General features: G+C 44.7%; 2 protein-coding genes across 2 annotated transcripts in view; one reads left to right on the top strand and one right to left on the bottom strand.

Moving 5' to 3' along the window:
- PARP1 (poly(ADP-ribose) polymerase 1) overlaps positions 1 to 20,156 on the bottom strand; it is a 78,736-nt gene that overhangs the window by 33,815 nt on the left and 24,765 nt on the right. The window contains exons 5-9 of the mRNA XM_040351343.1: positions 8,168 to 8,264; positions 4,413 to 4,529; positions 3,206 to 3,382; positions 2,972 to 3,110; positions 784 to 924 (exon numbers count right to left, since the gene is read on the bottom strand). Of these exons, the coding sequence (XP_040207277.1) occupies positions 784 to 924; positions 2,972 to 3,110; positions 3,206 to 3,382; positions 4,413 to 4,529; positions 8,168 to 8,264 (671 nt within the window). The remainder of the gene's footprint in view (positions 1 to 783; positions 925 to 2,971; positions 3,111 to 3,205; positions 3,383 to 4,412; positions 4,530 to 8,167; positions 8,265 to 20,156) is intronic.
- LOC120937835 (adenosine receptor A1-like) lies at positions 14,051 to 15,397 on the top strand. Its single transcript, XM_040351344.1, has one exon. The coding sequence runs from the start codon at positions 14,121 to 14,123 to the stop codon at positions 15,156 to 15,158; it is 1,038 nt and encodes a 345-aa protein (XP_040207278.1). The 5' UTR covers positions 14,051 to 14,120; the 3' UTR covers positions 15,159 to 15,397.

The raw sequence follows: 20,156 nt of genomic DNA, 5'->3' as shown, positions 1-20,156 counted from the left end.
AAAATCCAAGCTTCTATAGGTAAGACTTATACCTCCACAGGTATGCCATCACCCAACAAACAGTCAACATACAAAACTATCAATACATAAAAAACAGTTGGCAGCCAACTTAGTTGGCTTTTGTAACTATAATAGCATCCAACCTTCTGAAAAAGCTTTCCATAAGATTTTAGTATTGGCTGTGGGAATTTGTGCCCACTCAGCCAAAGGAGCATTTGTGAGGTTGGGTACTCATGTTGAGAAACCCAGCTCGCACTATGTTCCAATTTTTTTCCAAAGGTTCTCAAGTAGTGTTGTGGTCATACAAAAGGTTAAAATGCATCGGTTTGATGTTGTTGCTATGTGATTATATCACTACTGTACTTACCCTAATGAGATCTGATTGTTAAGTCTGCATTGTGGTTTAATACATCACTATGTACTTCCTGCGGTGTACTATGTCATGCTATTGTTCCTTGGTTCTCTTTTTCAATAAATAATAAATGTATATGTATGTTCTAACAGTATCCTTCAGTTGAAATGCCTAAACTTAATAATTTGGATGGGTGGCACTATAGTGCATCTGTCAATGGTAGGGGTGTCTCTCCACTCCCCCTATTCTAGTATAGAGAAGGAAATGTGCCGGCTTATGTTTCTCTTGTACTTCTGATGTGATTTAGTCATGTACATGTACAGTTAATGAACAGTGTTGACACAGTTAGCCAGCAATCTGTTTTCCATGGACAATTTGCAGAAGACAGGCAGAGCAAACAAAAAAAAACAAAAAAACATGGAGGTACTTACTTTGGGTGCTGACGCATACTGTGGCTTTGTTGGCAGATCCAGTCGTCTTTCCGCCTAGTTCTTCAATTATCGTCTTAACATCGTCTTTGTTCTTGGACAGCTTGCCGATAAGCATAACAGTCATATTTGTCAGCGGCTTGCCTATTGAGAAAGTAATGCCAAAATTTGTAAAAACATGAGAAGAGCTTGTATAGGAACATGGGAAGGAAAAAGGTCCCATTTACTGTACTCAACTGGATTCCTGCAGCTATTATCTCCAATGATGCGCAGAAAATGGAAATCTATTGTTTGACAGGTTTACTGCAACAAAGACCTTCACAATTCAGCAAACCGATATCAGCTATTAACCCTTTTGCTGTCAGATCAATTAAAACTACGGTGGCAGGTTAGCTCCCCTGCGCAATTCGCCATAGCTGTACAGCGGCTGCTTTAAGGGGTATAGGGGGCACGTGCCATCGGAGCTGATGCGTGTGGATGGTGGCAGCGATGTCCGCCGGCAACCCACGATCGCTCCAGAGAGAGACAGAACGGGGATCTGTCAATGTAAACAGACAGATCCTCGTTCTGTCAGGGAAGTAGAGAGAGATCTGCTGTTCCTAGTAATCAGGAACAGCGATCTCTATTCCCTGTCACTACACTGCCCTCACAGTTATAAACACCTCCCCCTAAGACACATTTAACCCTCTTAATCGCCCTCTAGTGTTAACTCCTTCCCTGCCATTGACATTTATACGTTAATCAGTGGCTATTTATAGCTCTGATCGCTGTATACATTTCAATGGCCACAAAAAAAGTGTCAAAAGTGTCTGGTCTGTCAGCCACAATGTCGCAGTCCCGCAAAATAAATAATAATAAAAAACGCAGACCCTCGCCATTACTAGTAAAAAAAATATATAATAAAAATGGCATAAGTCTATTCCCTATTTTGTAGATGCTATAACCTTTGCGCAAACCAATATAAATTACGGTTATTGCGATTTTTTCTTTTACCAAAAATATGAAAAAGAATACATATTGGCCTAAACTGATGAAGAAATTCGTTTTTTTACATGAGTCAACACCAGGGGAATTTAGGGGAAGAAGATTCACCTGCAACTCTCACTTCAGCAAAAAAGAATTAACTACTAAACTAATAAAATTAGTTGGTGCTCTCGATTCACTGTAATTAAGGCAATGCTGCATCAGCAGTTACTGACCATTTTGAAACATTTGTCATTTCAAAATAGTGACATCACTGCAGTAATGCAATAGGTCGTGCAAATACCATATTTATTTGCGTATAACATGCAATTTTTCCCCCTGAAAATAGGGGGCAAATTGTGGGTGGGTGCGTGCTATACGCCAATATAGGCTGCCTCGGAGGCTGCGAGCACCGCCAGATTAGACAGAGCCGGATCTCCTGTGTACTCCGCTCGCAGTCACACCCAGTGCCTACTCCTGGACGGCTCCTAGCATTGCCGTCATATGTTCCAGCGTTGGACTGGTGTTATGTCCATCATAGAAGGCGTGACTGTGAGCCGTGCCGAGTACACAGGAGATCCGGCTCCGTCTAATCTGCCACTGAGCAGGCTGCATTGATAGGCACTGGCCCTAATTTTGCTTCAAAGTTCTTTATTTAAGAATTTAATTTTTTTCCTGAAACGTCCTTCTTAAAATGAAGGTGCATGTTATACGCTGATAAATCCAGACATGCAATTGTGTCTAAAAGTCAAACCTTTTTTGTATTAAAACAAAAATTCTTCTACTAGTTGTCTTCAATAACACATTTCTTACCCTAAAGTGCTGCTTCTTAAGTACACCCCTATAGCAAACAATCTATATTATTGCTAGTTCAGCAAAGTGAATTTGGAATGTTTGCTGGGGTAAAGGACTTAAAAGTATGTCAGTAAACCCCCTTTCCCCCTTTTTGATACAGAGTGGCTAAAAACACCCATCAGGCTTTGTTTGCCATCTGTATCCCATTGGGAAGCTTTCACTTTGCTTTCTATCCTGTAGAGCACACACTCAAATAGGGGGCCACATTAAAAGTTTTCCCCCACTATTCTTGTTCTGATAGGCAGTAAGCATAGAGTGGAAGACCAAAAAGATGGGCAGAAACATCCAAAGGTTGGGAAGAAAAGAGATGAATATAAAGGGGAAGGGAATCTTTCTACAAGAAGGCCCCAAAAGAAACCAGCGCTTGGTTTACCTTCTGGAAGGACTTCCTCTTTAACTACCAGCTTAGCAGGAGCTGGAGCGCTGACAGGTGTTGGAGCTACAGATGGAGGGAAGGCTCTGTCCTGCCTCTTAAACTTGAACTTTTTCAAATATGGAACTTCATGGAACTCCTGGATTAATAATGCAGTAAAAAAAAAAAAAATATATAAGAATTTTACAATCCATATCTCTAAATAAGGAGTAAAGTCCTCCCCCGCCCACTTACCTTTGGCGTAACCCAATCCTTTCTACTGGGGGTTTGTGTTTTAGCAACACATTTGGTCCAGGCACTGATGTCCCCTGTACAGTAATAAGCATCAGTCTTGAAGACAACCTGTCCCTGACATTCCTCGCAAGGAAGAAGAGCACCAAAAGCCATGCCGTCTGATACTCTGTCCAGGATCTGCAGCAAAAGAAAGGGGAAGGTTGGTCTTATAGGGATGTTGGAAAACAAAATATAAACGTAAAAATTTTCAAAAGCATTAACAGAAGCGTTAGGATTATGCATTAATAAAAGGAAATTCATTTGCAACATTTCCTATTTATATGAACAGCAGTGCACAACTACAGCAGCCTGTAACAACACCTGTAAGTGTAAAAGTTCCCCCTAGAAGTGTAAATTCCTTTTTTGGCCGCTAGATGAACCCTTTCGCTGCCACCCATTAGATTATATAAAACCACCAAACAATACAGGCATACCCCACTTTTAAGTACACAATGGGACCAGAGCATGTATGTAAAACGAAAATGTACTTAAAGTGAAACAATATATTTTTTCACTTCTAGGGTGTAGTAGAGGGTCAGGGGCTGTAGTTGAGGTCTCAGGGTCTGTATTGGGGGTGTCAGGGGCACACTGGAACAGGACGGGCTGCGCTCTTGGAGCTTTAGCTCCTTCTACTGTGGCTGCAAAATGTCTGTACAGTACTTGTAAGGCACTTTACATACACTCGCGGGTATGTCCTTACTCGCGAGTGTATGTAAAGTGAGTGTACTTAAAGCGGGGTATGCCTGTACACAGTTTATGAAAGCAGACACCCTAGGTAATTAGACCGTGGCAGTTCCAATTTTTTATATTTGCCCAAAGTCCTCTTGTGATAAAAATGTATTTGTTACAGGTTCTCTTTAATGCGGAATCCAGGGTCTTTGGGACCCCTGAGGTCTTACGTGTCCTCCATTAACAAAAAGTCCCCTATCTGATATAATTTCTTTGTGACTGGTTCTCTTTCATGAGACACCAGGGGTCTTTTAGACCCATTGGGGATTTTGCAAACTTTCAACAAGAAAAAAATAAAATAAAAAATAGGTTGGCAGCAATTAAATGTTTTACATTATGCTATGTGATTAGGAACATGTAAGAAAGTAGATATTATCCTAATTGGGCTACAAGAATGGAAATGCACTGTAACTTCACAATAGTCATTCAGTAAACTTACATTGGTTTCTCCAGATGGCACCTGCTGTTTGTTGGCTATAAGCAGCTCTTTAAGATCGTTGGTGCTGCACACTTTCTTCAGTTCGTCTTTTATACTCCAAACAAGCTCTGTCTGTTCCTGTGTCAAGGCAAAATAAAATGAGGGCTCAGTATACATAAAAAAACATAAAGTAGCCTTCATAAAACAGCTAATCATTGAACACTGCCTAAAATAATTCCATCAGTTGATTCAGGGGAGGATACAGGTTCTTGCATATTCCAAACTGCTTCGCACAATTTGCCTTTATGGACACAAAAGGCATTACTTACTCCTATACGCTGGACTATTCACAAAATACACGGCTTGGTCACAGGCTGCACCTGGAAATGGCCAAATTGTCCGGACCACATCCAAACAAGTGAGGGACATTTCCTTTTGGTAAACTGGAGCTGGACAGGACAGAAAAACACTGTCCTGGTTGTGGTAAAAAGCCAAATTACTTTAGGCAACAAGGAAGTCCTGGGACATCACCTTGTCATTATACAGAACCAGAAAATATTCCCTGAATTGGGGTGTAAGCAACCTTAGACAAGCGGTAATCAACCTGAAAAAACATGGGAGAAGGGAAAGATCACGGGGCACAGTTTTGCCTATTGTCACCTCCTCACTGTCTCATTTAAACCTCTAAGACCCCTTTTACACTGAGGCAGTTTTCAGGCATTTTAGCAGTAAAATTAGCCACTGTAAAGCACCTGAAAACTGGCTCTCATGCCTCCCCAGTGTGAAAGCACTCAAGCTTTCACACTGGGGCAGTGCACTTGCCGGCCGGAAAAAAAAAAGTCCTGCAAGCAGCATCTTTGGGGAGGTTTGGAAGCACTAGGCAGTGCTTCCAAAACGCCGCAACACGGGCATGTTTATACCCTTCTTTGGCCACTAGTGGGGGTTAAAAGCATCCTGCTAGTGGCCGAAAAGCGACGGTAAAACTAGCATCGCTTTACCGCTAACGGACCCGCCGCCCCAATGTGAACGTAGCCTAACTGCTATACTACTCTGCCGCAATTATGTGCATTGCATGACAATTATAGGTTTAAATCAGGTGGTGAAGTGGTAACATATTGCCTCCTGATCACCTCTCAAAAGACGCTCAGGTCACTTTTCAGGGAAGCAGCGCCTGCCAAACTTTAAATGATGGCGGCACCCACAGGGCCCAGTCATAAGGTTGGGGGGGTGGTAAAACCCTGCAGCTGAACCATGTTTTTTTTCCTCCTCCAATCCCTACCGCCTTAACATCTTGGTTTAAATGTTTAAAAACTGGCTAACCTAAGAGCACCAGTCACTTTATTTGACCACTTTAATCCAGGAAGATTTTACGCAATCACCATTGGGTTCCCCGCTGTGCAACGGGCGCGTGTCTCCGGTGGCTCTCCTGGGCAAAGCCGTATATGTACAGGATTTCACCCAGGAGAGCCATTCTGCCGCAGTAAATCTGCGTGATCCAGTCTGGAACCGGTTAATATATATAAAACTGTTCACCAATTCGCATGAATTCAAAAGTTATCGGTTAATATTTTATGAATGTTTATAAATTTAGATTTTTATATATTTTTTTCCACCTTTAATGCAGAGGAACCTTTAATACATTTTAGGATTAAATTTCAATCTATTCAAAAGATAATCACTTCCTTATATCGAGGATTGAGAGCACCAGTCATTTGTATGGTTTAAGAGCACCAATTACTTGAATTTTAATTGGTTTCACTATGCTTAAAGGAGTTCTCTGAGCTAAAACGTTTAACCCCCGCTGTGCCCGGGCTGTAAAACTATACAAAATAAACTTTCACTTACCTGCCTACGATCCCCCGTTGTTCCGATATCACTGTCCCGTTCTCCGGTCCCGGTCTCTTCCACTTCCTGGGGGTCGGTGACTCACAGTGCGCTCAGCCTATCAGCGGCCGCGACGGGACATTGCTGCGGCCGCTGATAGGCTGAGCGCACCGTGAGTCACCGACCCCCAGGAAGTGGAAGAGACCGGGACCGGAGAACGGGACGGCGATATCGGAACAACGGGGGATCGTAGGCAGGTAAGTGAAGGTTTATTTTGTATAGTTTTACAGCCCGGGCACAGCGGGGGTTAAAAGTTTTAGCTCAGAGAACTCCTTTAAGGTGCATTTACATTTTATTGGTATTGTTTAGACTAGGCTAGAGACCCACATATTCAATTTTTGAGTCATTAAAAAGAATGTGGACTTAGAGCACTTCATTTTGTAAAAAGGACATACGCACCCATAACAGAACAGTGCCACACCAACTACTTTAACCCAGGGATCGACAAAATCTGGGCACCAGGTTGCAATTGCGACAAGAAATTGTGACCTGGCACCCGCCGGAAATTGAGGCCGCGGCTGTGCGGCCTATAATTACCAATCACGCGGTGGGGGCGCACGGAGGCACAGGATCCTGTGTCTCTGTGCGCCCCCACCTCCACGCAATCTCGGCGGGCCCACGACGGCCGGTAATTTAGGCCGCAGCTTTGCAGCCTTGTGAAGGCCCAAGCTTCCTGGCGCCATCTGGTGGCTGCCGTTGGCATTACAAGTAAAACAGCAGTTCTAACGTGTGTTTTTTTACTGTTTTCACTGCCATCTCCTTCCCTCTAATTAGAACCCCCAAACATTATGTTTTTTTTTATTCTAACACCCTAGAGAATAAAATGGCGATCTTTGCAATACTTTCTGTCACACCGTATTTGCGCAGCGGTCTTACAAGCGCACTTTTACAACAGTAAAGTTATCCCAATTTTTTTTTATATTGTGAAAGATAATGTTACGCCGAGTAAACCGTTCGTGGAATGCCGACAAACTTTTACCCTTTAAAATCTCCATAGGCAACGTTTAAAAAATTCTACAAGTTGCATGTTTTGAGTTACAGAGGAGGTCTAGAGCTAGAATTATTGCTATCGCTCTAACGATCGCGGCGATACCTCACATGTGTGGTTTTAATACCGTTTACATATGCGGGCGCTACTCACGTATGCGTTCGCTTCTGCGCGCAAGCTTGGCGGGACGGGGTACGTTTTCTGGCTCCTAACTTTTTTAGCTGGCTCCTAGATTCCAAGCAAATTTGTCAAACCCTGCTTTAACCCATTCCTCACAGTGAGGCAAAGACTTTTGGAGGATGGCCTGGTGTCAAGAAGGGCCGCAAAGAAGCCACTTCTCTCCAGGAAAAACATCAGGGACAGACTGATATTTTGCAAAAGGTACAGGAATTGGACTGCTGAGAACTGGGGGTAAAGTAATTTTCTCTAATGAATCTCCTTTCCTATTGTTTGGGGCATCTGGAAAAAAAACCCTTGTCCGGAGAAGAAAAGGCGAGCGCTACCATCAGTCCTGTGTTATGCCAACAGTAAAGCATCCCGAGGCCATTCAAGTGTGGGGTTGCTTCTCAGCCAAGAGAGTTGGGATCGTTCACAATTTTGCCTAAGAGCACAGCTATGAATACAGAATGGTACACAAACATCCTCTGAGAGAAACTTCTCCTAACCATCCAAGAACAGTTTGGGGACAAACAATACCTTTTCCAGCATGATAGAGCATGGGGATCAGCGGAGCGATCCCTGCTGAGCAAAGAGGAGTTAATACACAGACAAGCCCATGTGAAAGGGGTCCAAGCAGCAAATTAACCCAAAAGTAAAAGACTTCCCGTGTCTCCCGACGTGAAGAAATCATCATCACCCTATAAGAACAACCAATGTAAGTTTGACCTATAGGTAATAATTTTACCTTTAGCAGCTTTTCAAGCTTGGATTCCTTTTCCTTTTCTTTCTTTAGTTTCTTCTTGGACATAGCAGATCCATCCAGCTCATCCCCTTTTCTCTTCCTACCAGAAAAACAAAAAACAATGTTATCTCCTTTTTAAAATTAAGTCCAAACAGTGGCTGTAAAGGCATTTTTTTTTTTTTAAACAACAAACATGTCTATACTTGCTCGGTCCAATTGTTTTGTCAGGTCCCCCGCCAGCGCTCCTGGCACCCCCAAATAGGAAACTGAATCCCATGGGGTCACCTGTTAAGGCTCGCTCCAGAGCCCCGTTGCTGCGTCCATTGACAGACAGCGGGACTTGGCTCCGCCTCCCCCGTCACTGGAGTTGATTGACAGAAGCAGGAGACAACCAAAATCAAGTAAGGTCTTCACCACATGTGGTTGTTAAATCTTTTCAGGTGTGCCATGAAATTTTTTAGATCTTTTTGGGGAGCCGCAAGACAAAAAAGTGCGAGAAACAATGATTTAGATGCTTGCTTGGAGTCTAGCTTTAATACTGGAAATTTGATCATACAAGCACAGGGTCCTAACTTGTTATGTGTAATATGGATCCCATCTGCACTACATCCCTAATTAGTATATCGGCTTGACAAGCTGTGAAGCCTGTTATCTCTCAAAATGGTTATTTTCTACCCTCCAGAGTGGAACATTACAAGGCATTAGTGCCTCAATGGCCAATTAATACAGTCATTAATCAGAACTACTGTCAACACCTTATTGAAGTGATGAAATGAAGCAGCTGGGGAAATAAACACATATATAGAGGGGCATCACTGACCAACCTGGGGAGGAAAAGTCCACAAGCTCTATAAACCGCACAGCAGAACCTTCCAACTATTCACAAGCCTGAAACTATCTCCTGCAGCAAACCATGAACTAACAGTAAGTCTTGGGTTGTGTAATTGGATTTTCAGCAGAAATATTTTTGCATATTTTATAAGCGAGAGAGGCGAAAAGTCTGTGTATATGTTGTCAGATTTCCATCTCTGTTGCCAGAATTTGACTTTATAAGCAGATCAAATATCACACTTTTAATTCATACCAAAGACAAAACTTCCACACAGGAGGATAGTCAAAGTGCGCTCACATTTCATCTACAGCATCTTAAAGTGATAGTAAACCAAAAGTTTTTTTTTTAACCTGCAAGATAAAGTTAACGTGCTAGTATGTATTGCATACTAATACAATATGTGAAGCTTACCTTAAAACGAACCCCTCCAGCGCTGCGCTGTCACCGCTGACAGGGCTTCTATCTTGGCAGCCACACAGAAGTCAATGTTAATGGCACGGGCATGCCTTTTCATCAGAACGCACCAGCCCATTCACAAGTAAATTTCTCCTAAACTGTGCACAGCGTTTAGGAGATAGTTACTGTACCTACAGGTAAGCCTTATTATAAGCTTACCTATAGGTGAAAAAAAAATAATCAACCATGGGAGGAGTTTACTTCCACTTTAAGACCCCTTTCACACTGACAGCACCCACCGTTATCACCACTCGTTTTAGCAGGGCTTTTCGGCCGCTGGCAGGGCGGTTTTACCCCCCCCCCCCCCCCCTCCAAAAAGAGTCAAAGACTCCAGTTTTGCAGTGCTTTCAAATTGCTTTTAAGGGACTTTGGAAGCGCTGCCCATTCATTGAAATGGGCAGGGAGTTTGTGAGCACTAAATGCATAGCACTCCCAAACCGCCCCAAAGATGCTGCTTGCAGGACTTTTGGTAACGTTCCGCAAGTGCACCGTCCCGGTGTGAAAAGTCACACTGCAGTGAATGGGAGGAGATTTTCAGGCACTTAGCAGAGGCTATTTCTACCGCTAAAGTGCCTGAAAACCGCCCTAGTGTGAAAGGGGTCCAAAAAGGAAAGAAAAACGACGGGCAAAGGAGAAATCATACAGGCAGTCCACGGGTTTCAAGCAAGATAGGATCTGTAGGTTTGTTCTGAAGTTGAATTTGCATGCAAGTTGGAACAGGTAAATGTTTTAGTGCAAAAAATATTTATGTTAGCATAGGAAGGGGTTATGTTTGTTTTGCGGTCTGTGACCCTGTTCAGGAGATTTCACCTCACTTTCTGCTACTGTGACAAATTGAATTCCCCCTCCTAGAGGTAGATTTCCACTCACTTCCTGTGGTCTCCCTCTGCCTAGTACAAACTAGCAGGTTTTTTTTCAACCCAGCAGGGCTGAAAAAATAAATAAAAACTGACAGCTTAGAAGGTGTTGCTGTACCAACTATCTGATGTTAGTACAGCGATCTCCCCTATTGTGTTCTGGTAGGGGATGGCCCCTCCGCCAGAACACTTTAGATCAGCGCTTATAGCCATTAGCTGAGAACGCTGACCAGGAGCCAGTCGGCAGACCCTTTTCAGTCATGCCCAATCAACATGCTGCCCTGTAACAATAGATGTGTTGAAAAAAGGCGCCACCGTCCCCTTTTGGCTAAAAACTCCAGCGCAATAGAAGACAGACTATTTCACAGCACAAAGCCAACTTCAGCTACCATAATGAAAAGTGCAGAGGCAGGTGAAGTATGTCAGCTTCCTGTCCCTCTGCATTCCTCTTGCCGGTGTTTGTATCAGGCAAGTGCTGGGAACCAGAGACAGGCATTCGCTATCAAAGCGGCCATCTCCTCGCTAGCAGCGGTGCCGGGTCAAGCTAGGGCACCCCATGACATCCCAGCTAGTGTTACAGGGCAGGAACAAAGATTGTCTCTGGACAGCCGCACTCTGAACAAATTGTTGCCTTTTATTAAAAGAAGGACAGCACTACAAGTCACAGCACAAGTCATACTTGGCGATTAAAAAAAAATCACTTGGATAGCAAAAGAAAAAGCTCTCCTGCAGATGTAGCAGTTAGAGCATAGTTCAACCTGTGGCCCTCCAGCTGTTGCAGAACTACAAGTCACATCATGCCTCTGCCTTTGAGAGTCATGCTTGTAACTGTCAGTCTTGCAATGCCTCATGGGACTTGTAGTTCTGCAACAGCTGGAGGGCCACAGGTTGTGCACTTATGGGTTAGGGTTGAGACAAACCATTTACCACTGACAGGGTGCTTACAACAATCAACTTATTTATGTAAAACCTTTTTTCCAAAATGAAAAAAAAAAAAAAAAAAAAATAAGTTTGCTGTAACTGCTTATAAAGTGTGAGCTGGAGTTTGGCTTCAACGTGTTAGGCCCCTTTCACACTAGCACGACTTCAAAGCCGCGCAATTTTGCCGCAATCTTACCGCAATTTTGAGGAATGCCTGTGTAACTCGTATCAAAGTTGGACCAAAGTAGTGCAGGGACAACTTTGAAGTAGGCACGACTTGAAGTCGTACCAATATGAATGGATATCATTGGAAATCATGACTTGTCATGCTACTTTGCAGTCCCAAGTCATACAAGTGTGAAAGGGGCCTAAAAGGTATCTAAATCTGTTGCATCTAGTATCAAACATTCCCCTCCCCCCCAGACTGACAGACAATGTTGCTGTCCAAAGGTGCCCCCCGTGCTACTTCAATCAGAGTGGAGACACTCTAATACAGGTGGTGTGTTACTGGCCAGATCACAAGGGGGGGGGCTAACAAATGCAGCCATCACATCTAATGACTGATAAGATGCAATATAGGGCTGTCCTGATACCACTTTAAGACCGAGTACAAGTACCGATACTTTTTTTTTTTTTTAAAGAGGTCTGCCCAAAAAAAAAAAAAAATAATTTAAAAGCCAGCAGCTACTGGCTTTTAATAGAAGTACACTTACCTGTCCTGAAGTCCACTGATGTCAGCTGTCGTGTGCTGCCGCCACCAGTGCGAGTAAGGGAACCCGGGGCAGTGTAGCCTTACGGCTTCACGCCGAGAACCCTACTGCGCATGTGCAAGGCCCTGCTCCTCTCTTCTACTAACCCGGCGACGGGTGGAGGAGGAAGCCCCACTGTAAGCGGGAACAGGATACTGGTCAAAAACTGGTATCCTGTTGCGTTGCCTATCCCCCCCCCCCCCCCCGAAAGGTGCCAATTGTGGCACCGGAGGGGGAGGGGAGACAAATCAGCGGAAGTTCCACTTTTGGGTTGAACTCCGCTTTAATGTCATGTGACAGTGGCACTAATATGCATCACTGATGACACGTGGACTGTTTCAGTCCTTTTATTTTTTTTACAATTTTATTTTTTACACGTTTTTTTATTTATGTTATTTTACAATGCTTTCTTTCTTGGGGGGGGGGGGGGGGGGGGGGGTGGACAATGTCAGTGTGTTTATTGTATTTTTTATTATTTTTACAATTTAACCATTTCAATATTTATTAAAATGTTTTATTTTTTTTATTATTAGCCCTGGCTTTAGTGAGATATCAGGGGTCTTAGACTCCTGACATCTTTTTATACAGGGAAAGGGACTGAGAACACAGTCCCTTTCTGTACAGCCTCAGCTACACTAAAGATGAATGGACAGGAGATAGATAGCGTGTTTATGGTGCTTCAGTTTATGAATGGAGGGGAACCGCCATCTCCTGTCCATTCATCTTTAGTGAAGCTGAGGCTGCAGAGAAAGGGACTGCGTTCTCAGTACTCGGGCAATTGCTCGGTATCGATACCAGGACAACACTAATGCAATATATAACATTTTTGGGGTTTTAGGTTTAATACCACTATAAGATAACAAACTTTCTATTTGGCATACTGTATTGCAGAAACACATTTCTTCCAAAAATCCTTAGGCCCCTTTCACACCTGCGGACTGGACTGTATGTCCGCTTTTTCATCCACCCGTTTGCGGATGAAAAAAGGGACATACATTGGTCCCTATGAGATTGCGGGTGTCAGCGGATGAAAATCCGCTGACACCCGTTCTCGTCCGCCTCCGCAATGATCCAATTCTGCAGACGGAAGAAAACCCTTTTTTTTCCTTCCGTCTGCGATCGGATGAACACGGACATACGTCCGTGTTCACCTGATCCCCCCATAGGGGAGAGCAGAGAAAAGAAAGGGTTGTTCCCTGCACAGTGTGCGGGGACCGCCCTGTCATCCGCCGGGTCAGCTGGGACCATCGGCATACGGAGGCGGATCATTACTGACTCGCCCCGTGTGAAAGGGGCCTTAAACAAGAGAGCATAAACTAAACAAAACACCCTTTTTTATGATCAATGGTAGTTTACAAATAATATTACTGTGGATAAGAGCGTTTTATTCTCCAATTTGTCTTTTGATTCTGGCACAAAAACATTGCAAAAACTATATTAAACTTTTTTTTAAATTTGAAACTAAACTGGAGAAAGAGAATAAGGCCCCTTTCACACTTGTGCGACTTTGGACTGCAAAGTCACATGACAAGTACCCCATGATTTCCAATGAGTACCATTCATATCTCTGAAGTAGTCCCCTGAACTACTTTGGTCTGGACTTTGATGCGTCTTGAGGTACATAGACCTCAAGATTACACAGGCAATTGCTGCAAGTCACGTCAAAAATCGTGTCAAAAATCGCACGACTTTCAGGTCGCACAAGTGTGAAGGGGGCTGACAAGAGCAAACCAGGGTTAAAAAGGGGACATTGTTATGAAAAAAAAATTCAATTGGGCAATAAAGCAGAACAAAACTCAACCAACATTTGTGTGGACCTCCGCTTTAAAAAAATGGGGGGGGGGGGGGGGGGGGGGGGGGGGGGGGAGTGTTTATAATGTTTTTATCTCTATACACAAAATGTTTTGCCTTTCATTTCTATTTTAAACTAAAAGGATTTGTTTTACAAGGTGAGGGTTCAAATTGACTAATTTATCAAGCTGAAGTTAGAAGCGGATTGGCTACCATGCACAGCTGCACCAGATTTTACACACTCCATTTTTAGTAAATCAACCCCATTGAGTTTTTTATACTGGACTGAAATATATGGTGATGTGAATTTTGAGATTAGTGCGGCATTGCTTACTACATATGAGAACACAATGTACATCTTTCTGGGGGTCCTAGTAAGAAAAATAAGACATTTATACACATTAATAGCTTTCATTAACCTTTCTCTCCTTTTAAGTTTTATTCACGCAGCTGAACCCAATATGTTGTTAGAGAAAATGAACAACAGTCTGCAGTCCTCTTCTGAAATAATATTGTCCATGGACAAAGCCTACACGGCAGGGGAGATTACTATTGCCGTCACTTCTGCTTTAGGAAATATTCTGGTGTGTGTTGCAGTCGCTCGCGATCGGAGGCTGTGGACAGTGACTAACTGCTTCTTGGTGTCACTGTCTGTAGCAGACGTGTGTGTCGGAGCCTTTGCCATCCCCTGTGCTATTCTCACCAGCATAGGCATCCCCCAACATAATTTGGAACTATGTCTACTGATGCTCTCTGTCCTCATCATGCTTACCATGAGCTCTACCTTCAGCCTTCTGGCCATCTCTGTGGACCGGTACATCGCCATTCTGAACCCTCTACGATATAAAAGCATCATGACGTCCACAAACACCCTCATTCTGATCATAACAGGTTGGATCGTGGCATTTCTCAGTGGGCTGATGCCACTTATGGGTTGGCACAAACCACCACCCAGCCATGGCTACTGCATCTTCACCCACGTCATTGACATGACATATCTGGTGTATTTTTTTTCCTTTGTCTACTTCTATCTGCCCGTCATCATCATGGCCACCATCTACACCAAGATCTACTCTGCAGTGAAGAGGCAGCTACATGGAACAGTGGTGGGTTCCCACCATGGTGTTGTGGGTAAGCAAGGGGCGGGAATGAAGGAGTTAAAAAACGGCTACTTCTCTCTTTACAATCATTTTCTTTTCATGTTATGCTGGGCTCCGCTGCATATCATGAATGGGGTGAGTCTACTCTGTCCAAACTGTTACATTCCTCCGGTCATCCTGGAGATCGGAATCATTCTCACTCATGCAAACTCTGCCCTCAACCCTGTTATATATGTCTACAAGCTGAAATCCTTCAGGAACACATTCAAGAACGTCCTTCCTGTGTAGGGACCGGTCAGTCGTCCCAGCTAGATGGACAGATCAAACCTCTGTATCTCATCTACATTAGTTAGCAAACTTTTTTTATTTTAAAAAACAGCAAGAGGTTCTTCTATACATCATCTACAGGAAATTGTAACAGGCCTCCAAGACGGGAAAGCAGTATGTAGTTCATATATGGATACGGTTATCTACGCTATGGATGAATGAAAGTGTTTGTTACCCCAGCATGTCATATTACCGATATGTGCCTGCTGTACCATGTACTTGAATTAGAAACTATCATGTTCTCTTTGTATTGCTTCCTTTATGTGAAAATCCACCGGTGTTCCTGTCAGCCCCCTCTGCTTTCCTATCAAACACTCGCCACGCCAAGCAGGAGAGCTCAGCGTGGTCAGTTATATAGCTGTGCTGGGAACTCAGCCTGCTTTCCTCCAACGATCAGGTTTACCCCGACATGCCCCACCTACACAGTCATTCACTGTGAAGCTCAGTGTACGGCTTCACCTCCCCCAGCTCTTATGCAGCTGAGAACAAAGGGAATGTGATCACTTACAAAAAGGGGGGAGGCGTTTACAATATTTATTTTCCATACACAGATGTTTGCCTTTCATTTCCATTTTAAACGGAATGGGTTTTTACAAGGTGATCGTTTACAATCACTTTAATACAGCCAAGGTATCTACAATCGAACATACTATACCCAAAAATACTATTTTTGATGTGCAAGCGGACTTCCCCAACTTATAAGTGCAAAATAAAGCAGGACTTCTTTCATATAGTGAGGTCCTGTAATAGGGTCAGACTGTTCTGGTCAGCAATCACTGCATTTATTTCAGAGGCTTTTGAGCTCCCCAATATCAGCAGCCCCAAATGGTGTCTTCTGGGTGTGTAAAAAGACATTGAGCTCTCTAGCAAGACCAGATAGTTTTTTGCGTGTATTGCTTTATTATGCCAGAAAAATGGCTGTGTTGGATCCAGTCTGAACCCTTAACCATTGGTCTGTGGAAGCAAGCAATAATCAAACCCAACTGTTATACAAGTTAGATTGTAAAGGCAGAAGGTTTTTTTTATCCCAATGTATTCTATGCATTAATATAAAAAGCCTTCTGTGTGCAGCAGCCCCCTTCATACTTCATACTTACCCAAGCCCCATCTCTTCAGTGATGTTGCAAGACTCAGCTCTCAATGACTCTCCCTCTTCATTGGCTGAGACAGCAGAAAAGTGCAATTGGCGCCTGCTGCTTTTAATGTCAGTGAGCTAATAAGGGGAAAGAGGAGACGGGGCCAGGATGCGGCTCCATGTCTGAATAGACACAGGGAGTTGCGGCTCAGCTGCTTGCTGTGGGGGCACCTAACAGGAGGGAGGGGCCAGGAAAACAGAAGAGGGACCCGAGAAGAGGATCTGGGCTGCTCTGTGCAAAACTATTACACGGAGCAAGTATAAACATGTTTTTGTTTTTTATTAAGCAACAGGACTTTAGTATCACTTTAAAGCGGAGCTCCGCCATAAAAAAAATATTAAAAGTAAGCAGCTACAAATACTGCAGCTGCTGACTTTTAATAAATGGACACTTACCTGTCCTGGAGTCCGGCGACATCTGCATCAGAAGACGAGCAATCGCTCGTCTATATGCTGCCCCCACTGCCATCCTCGGTTAGGGAATCATGAAGTGAAGCATTCCGGCTTCACTGCCCAATTCCCTACGGCGCATGCGAGAGACGCGCAGCGCCATCCTCACTGGTCCCCGTTGTGTTCTGGGAGCCGTGTGTTTCCCAAAACACAACGGGCGGGGGCAGGAAGTGACGCACTACCCGCAGAATCCCTGCAGAGAGGACTCCCGGAAGTGGGTGCAAATACCTGTCTTAGACAGGTAACAGGTATCTGCACCCCCCTGAAAGGTGTCAAATGTGACACCGGAGGGGGGGGGGGGGTTCCGATGAGCGGAAGTTCCACTTTAGGGTGGAGCTCCACTAACTTATGAGGCTAGGGGGTGCCCTACAATGTTACCAAAGTTTGGGGTCCTTGGTTAAACTCACAAGACACGATTTACCCCTTTAATATCTAATCCCCCTTAATAGCTGGATTATATATAGCGGTGACAACAATCAAGACGCCCTCATGGTATTTGGAATAGAATAGGAATTTCTGATGTTCGCACTCACTTTCCCTACATGGGAAGCAGGATTATGGATTTAATAGGATTTACTGGTTTGTTTATTGTTCATCGGTAAAGTCAAACAGATGTGATTAATTAAGAGGCATGTTTCCATAAGCCTTCATTTTATTGAACTATTATACTGGATTTCAGTGTCGTATATTGTATCGAAGATTGATTACGGAGGTGTATCCCTATGCTTTTCACTGTGTATAACTTGTATGCATCTCTTGTTAAGTTTCAATAAAACAAGTAAAAAAAAAAAAAAAAGGAGAACCAGTTAACTTATGTAGTGTTTCTGTTGGCTACTGAGTGAGAATGACAGTGAACTCCAAGCAAATGGCTAAATACACAGATGAATTACACCAAGAAGCGGTTTAACCTGCCAAGGGATTTGTATTTCTAAACTATGGAACAGTGCTGTGTATCTTGCAGGGCAGGAGACCTGATAATTTCCTGCTGCAGTTCAGTAACACTTACAAGTCCCTCACCAAGCCTGTGACTGGACAGTGAAAGGAGAAGCAGGAGACTGATGAGCTCATCTCTTACCTCTGATCTCTCCTCCTAGCAGCAAGACCACTGCAGTTTAAAGGGATTGTAAAGTCATGTTTTATTTCCTATAAAAATAACAAACATGTTATACTTGCCTGCTCAGTTGCAATGGATTTACACAGAGCATCTTGGATCCTCCTCTTCTTGGGTCCTTCTGGCCCTTCCCTCCTGTTCAGTGCCCCCACAGCAAGGAGCTTGCTATGGGGGCATCCAAGCTGAGTCACAGCTCCCTGTGTCTATTCAGATACGGAGCTCTGCCCTCTCTCCCCTGATTTGCTATCTGACTTTGAAAGTAGCTGGAGCCAATGGCGCCGCTGTTGTGTCTCAGCCAGTCAGGAGGGGGAATCTCGGACAACTGAGACACTGGTGAACACCGCTGGACAAAGAGGGACCACAAGTAAGTATTAGAGGGGCTCCTACACAGGATTTTTAGCTTAATGCATAGAATGCATTAAGATAAAAAAAAAAAGGATTTTTGTACTCACCGTAAAATCCATTTCTCTGAGTTCATAGACGGACACAGCCTTCATTGACCTTAGGGTTATGCTTCTTCCTACCAGGAGATTTAGGCAGAATTCTACAGCACTTAAGGTGTTAAAAACTTTCCTTCATGCCGCTCCTCCCAGGGGGCGTGGCTCCCCCAGGCATAACCCCCACTCTGCTCTAGCAGCTTCAGTTCGTAACAAGCAGTACAAACCAAGGAGGGGTGGGTGCTGTGTCCGTCTATGAACTCAGAGAAATGGATTTTACGGTGAGTACAAAAATCCTTTTTTCTCTTTCGTTCATAGACGGACACAGCCTTCATTGACCTTAGGGACGTCCCCAAGCAGTGTCAAAAAAATTTGAGGGGTGGGAAAATAACACAGCAAAAACAGGTTACACCCCAAACAAAACCGGAGTTACTCAACGGATGAACTCCAACCGTAAACTGCCGCCTGTAACACCCTGCGGCCGAAGGAGGCATCAGAAGATGCACTCACATCCACCTTATAAAACTTTGAAAAAGTGTGGACCGACGACCAGGTCGCAGCCTTACCCACCTGTAACACAGAGGCTTGATGACGGAAAGCCCAGGAGGCCCCGATCGACCTGGTCGAATGCGCCGTGACCCGAAGGGGAGGCGCCCGCCCCTTCAGGGCGTAGGCCTGAAGCACAACCTGTCGGATCCACCTGGAAATGGTGGCCGACGAGACTGCCAGGCCCTTACTGGGACCGGACACAGACACGAACAGCGAGTCCGACTTCCGGAACTGAGCTGTCGCCGACAAGTAAACTCGAAGGGCCCGAACCACATCCAGAGAATGTAAAATGGCTTCCTTCGGGTTCTTCGGCTGAGGACATAGCAATGGAACGACAATGTCCTCGTTAACGTGAAAGGCCGAAACGATCTTCGGAAGAAAAGAGGGCTGCGGGCGCAGCACCGCCTTATCCTGATGGATGACCAAGTAGGGGGCCTTGCAAGACAAGGCCGCCAGTTCAGACACTCGTCTGATAGAGGTAATAGCTACCAGAAAGACCACCTTCTGCGACAAGGTCAGCAAAGGGATCTCCCGAATGTCCTCAAAGGGGGCACGCTGAAGCGCCGAGAGGACCAAATTCAAGTCCCAAGAAGGTAGCGGAGGGCGCACCGGGGGGGCCACATGCCGGACCGCCTGCACAAACGTGCGAACCAAAGAATTCGCTGCCAAGGGACGCTGAAAATAAACAGCCAGAGCAGAAATCTGACTCTTGATCGTGCTCAAGGCAAGAGCCTGGTCCACTCCCCGCTGTAGGAACAGCAGGATCCGGGACACCACGTAAGTACGGGGGTGCCACTTCATCTCCTCACACCTAGAGATGTATGCTTTCCATGTACGATGGTAAATTTTTCGAGAAGTGGACTTCCGTGCACGCAGCATGGTAGAGATTACCGGGCCCGACAGGCCCCGGTCCTTCAGTACCTGGTTCTCAACAGCCACGCCGTTAAAGCCAGTGACCGTAAAGCAGGATGGAAGATCGGGCCCTGAGACAGGAGATCTTTCCTCAGAGGCAGACGCCAGGGGGCGTCTGCCACCAGACGTACCAGGTCCGCGTACCAAGAGCAACGCGGCCAATCTGGGGCGATCAGGATCGTTGGAATACCTTCGGCTTCCACCCTGCGCAGCAGGCGGGGTAGGAGCCTAAGAGGAGGGAAGGCGTAAATCAGGTGATATTGACCCCAGGGAGCCACTAACGCGTCTGACGCGTCTGCCCACGGGTCCTCTGACCTGGCCACAAACCGTGGTACCTTCCGATTGAGACGGGACGCCAGAAGGTC

Source organism: Rana temporaria, chromosome 4 (genome assembly GCF_905171775.1).
Source record: "Rana temporaria chromosome 4, aRanTem1.1, whole genome shotgun sequence".
Taxonomy (NCBI): Eukaryota; Metazoa; Chordata; class Amphibia; order Anura; family Ranidae; genus Rana; species Rana temporaria.
Note: the sequence above shows the minus strand (reverse complement) of the source record. Positions and strands in the feature narration are given on the sequence as shown.

What these genes read in the sequence shown, in the direction of transcription:
- LOC120937835 (XM_040351344.1), top strand. Translation starts at nt 14,121, where the DNA reads ATGTACATCTTTCTGGGGGTCCTAGTAAGAAAAATAAGACATTTATAC.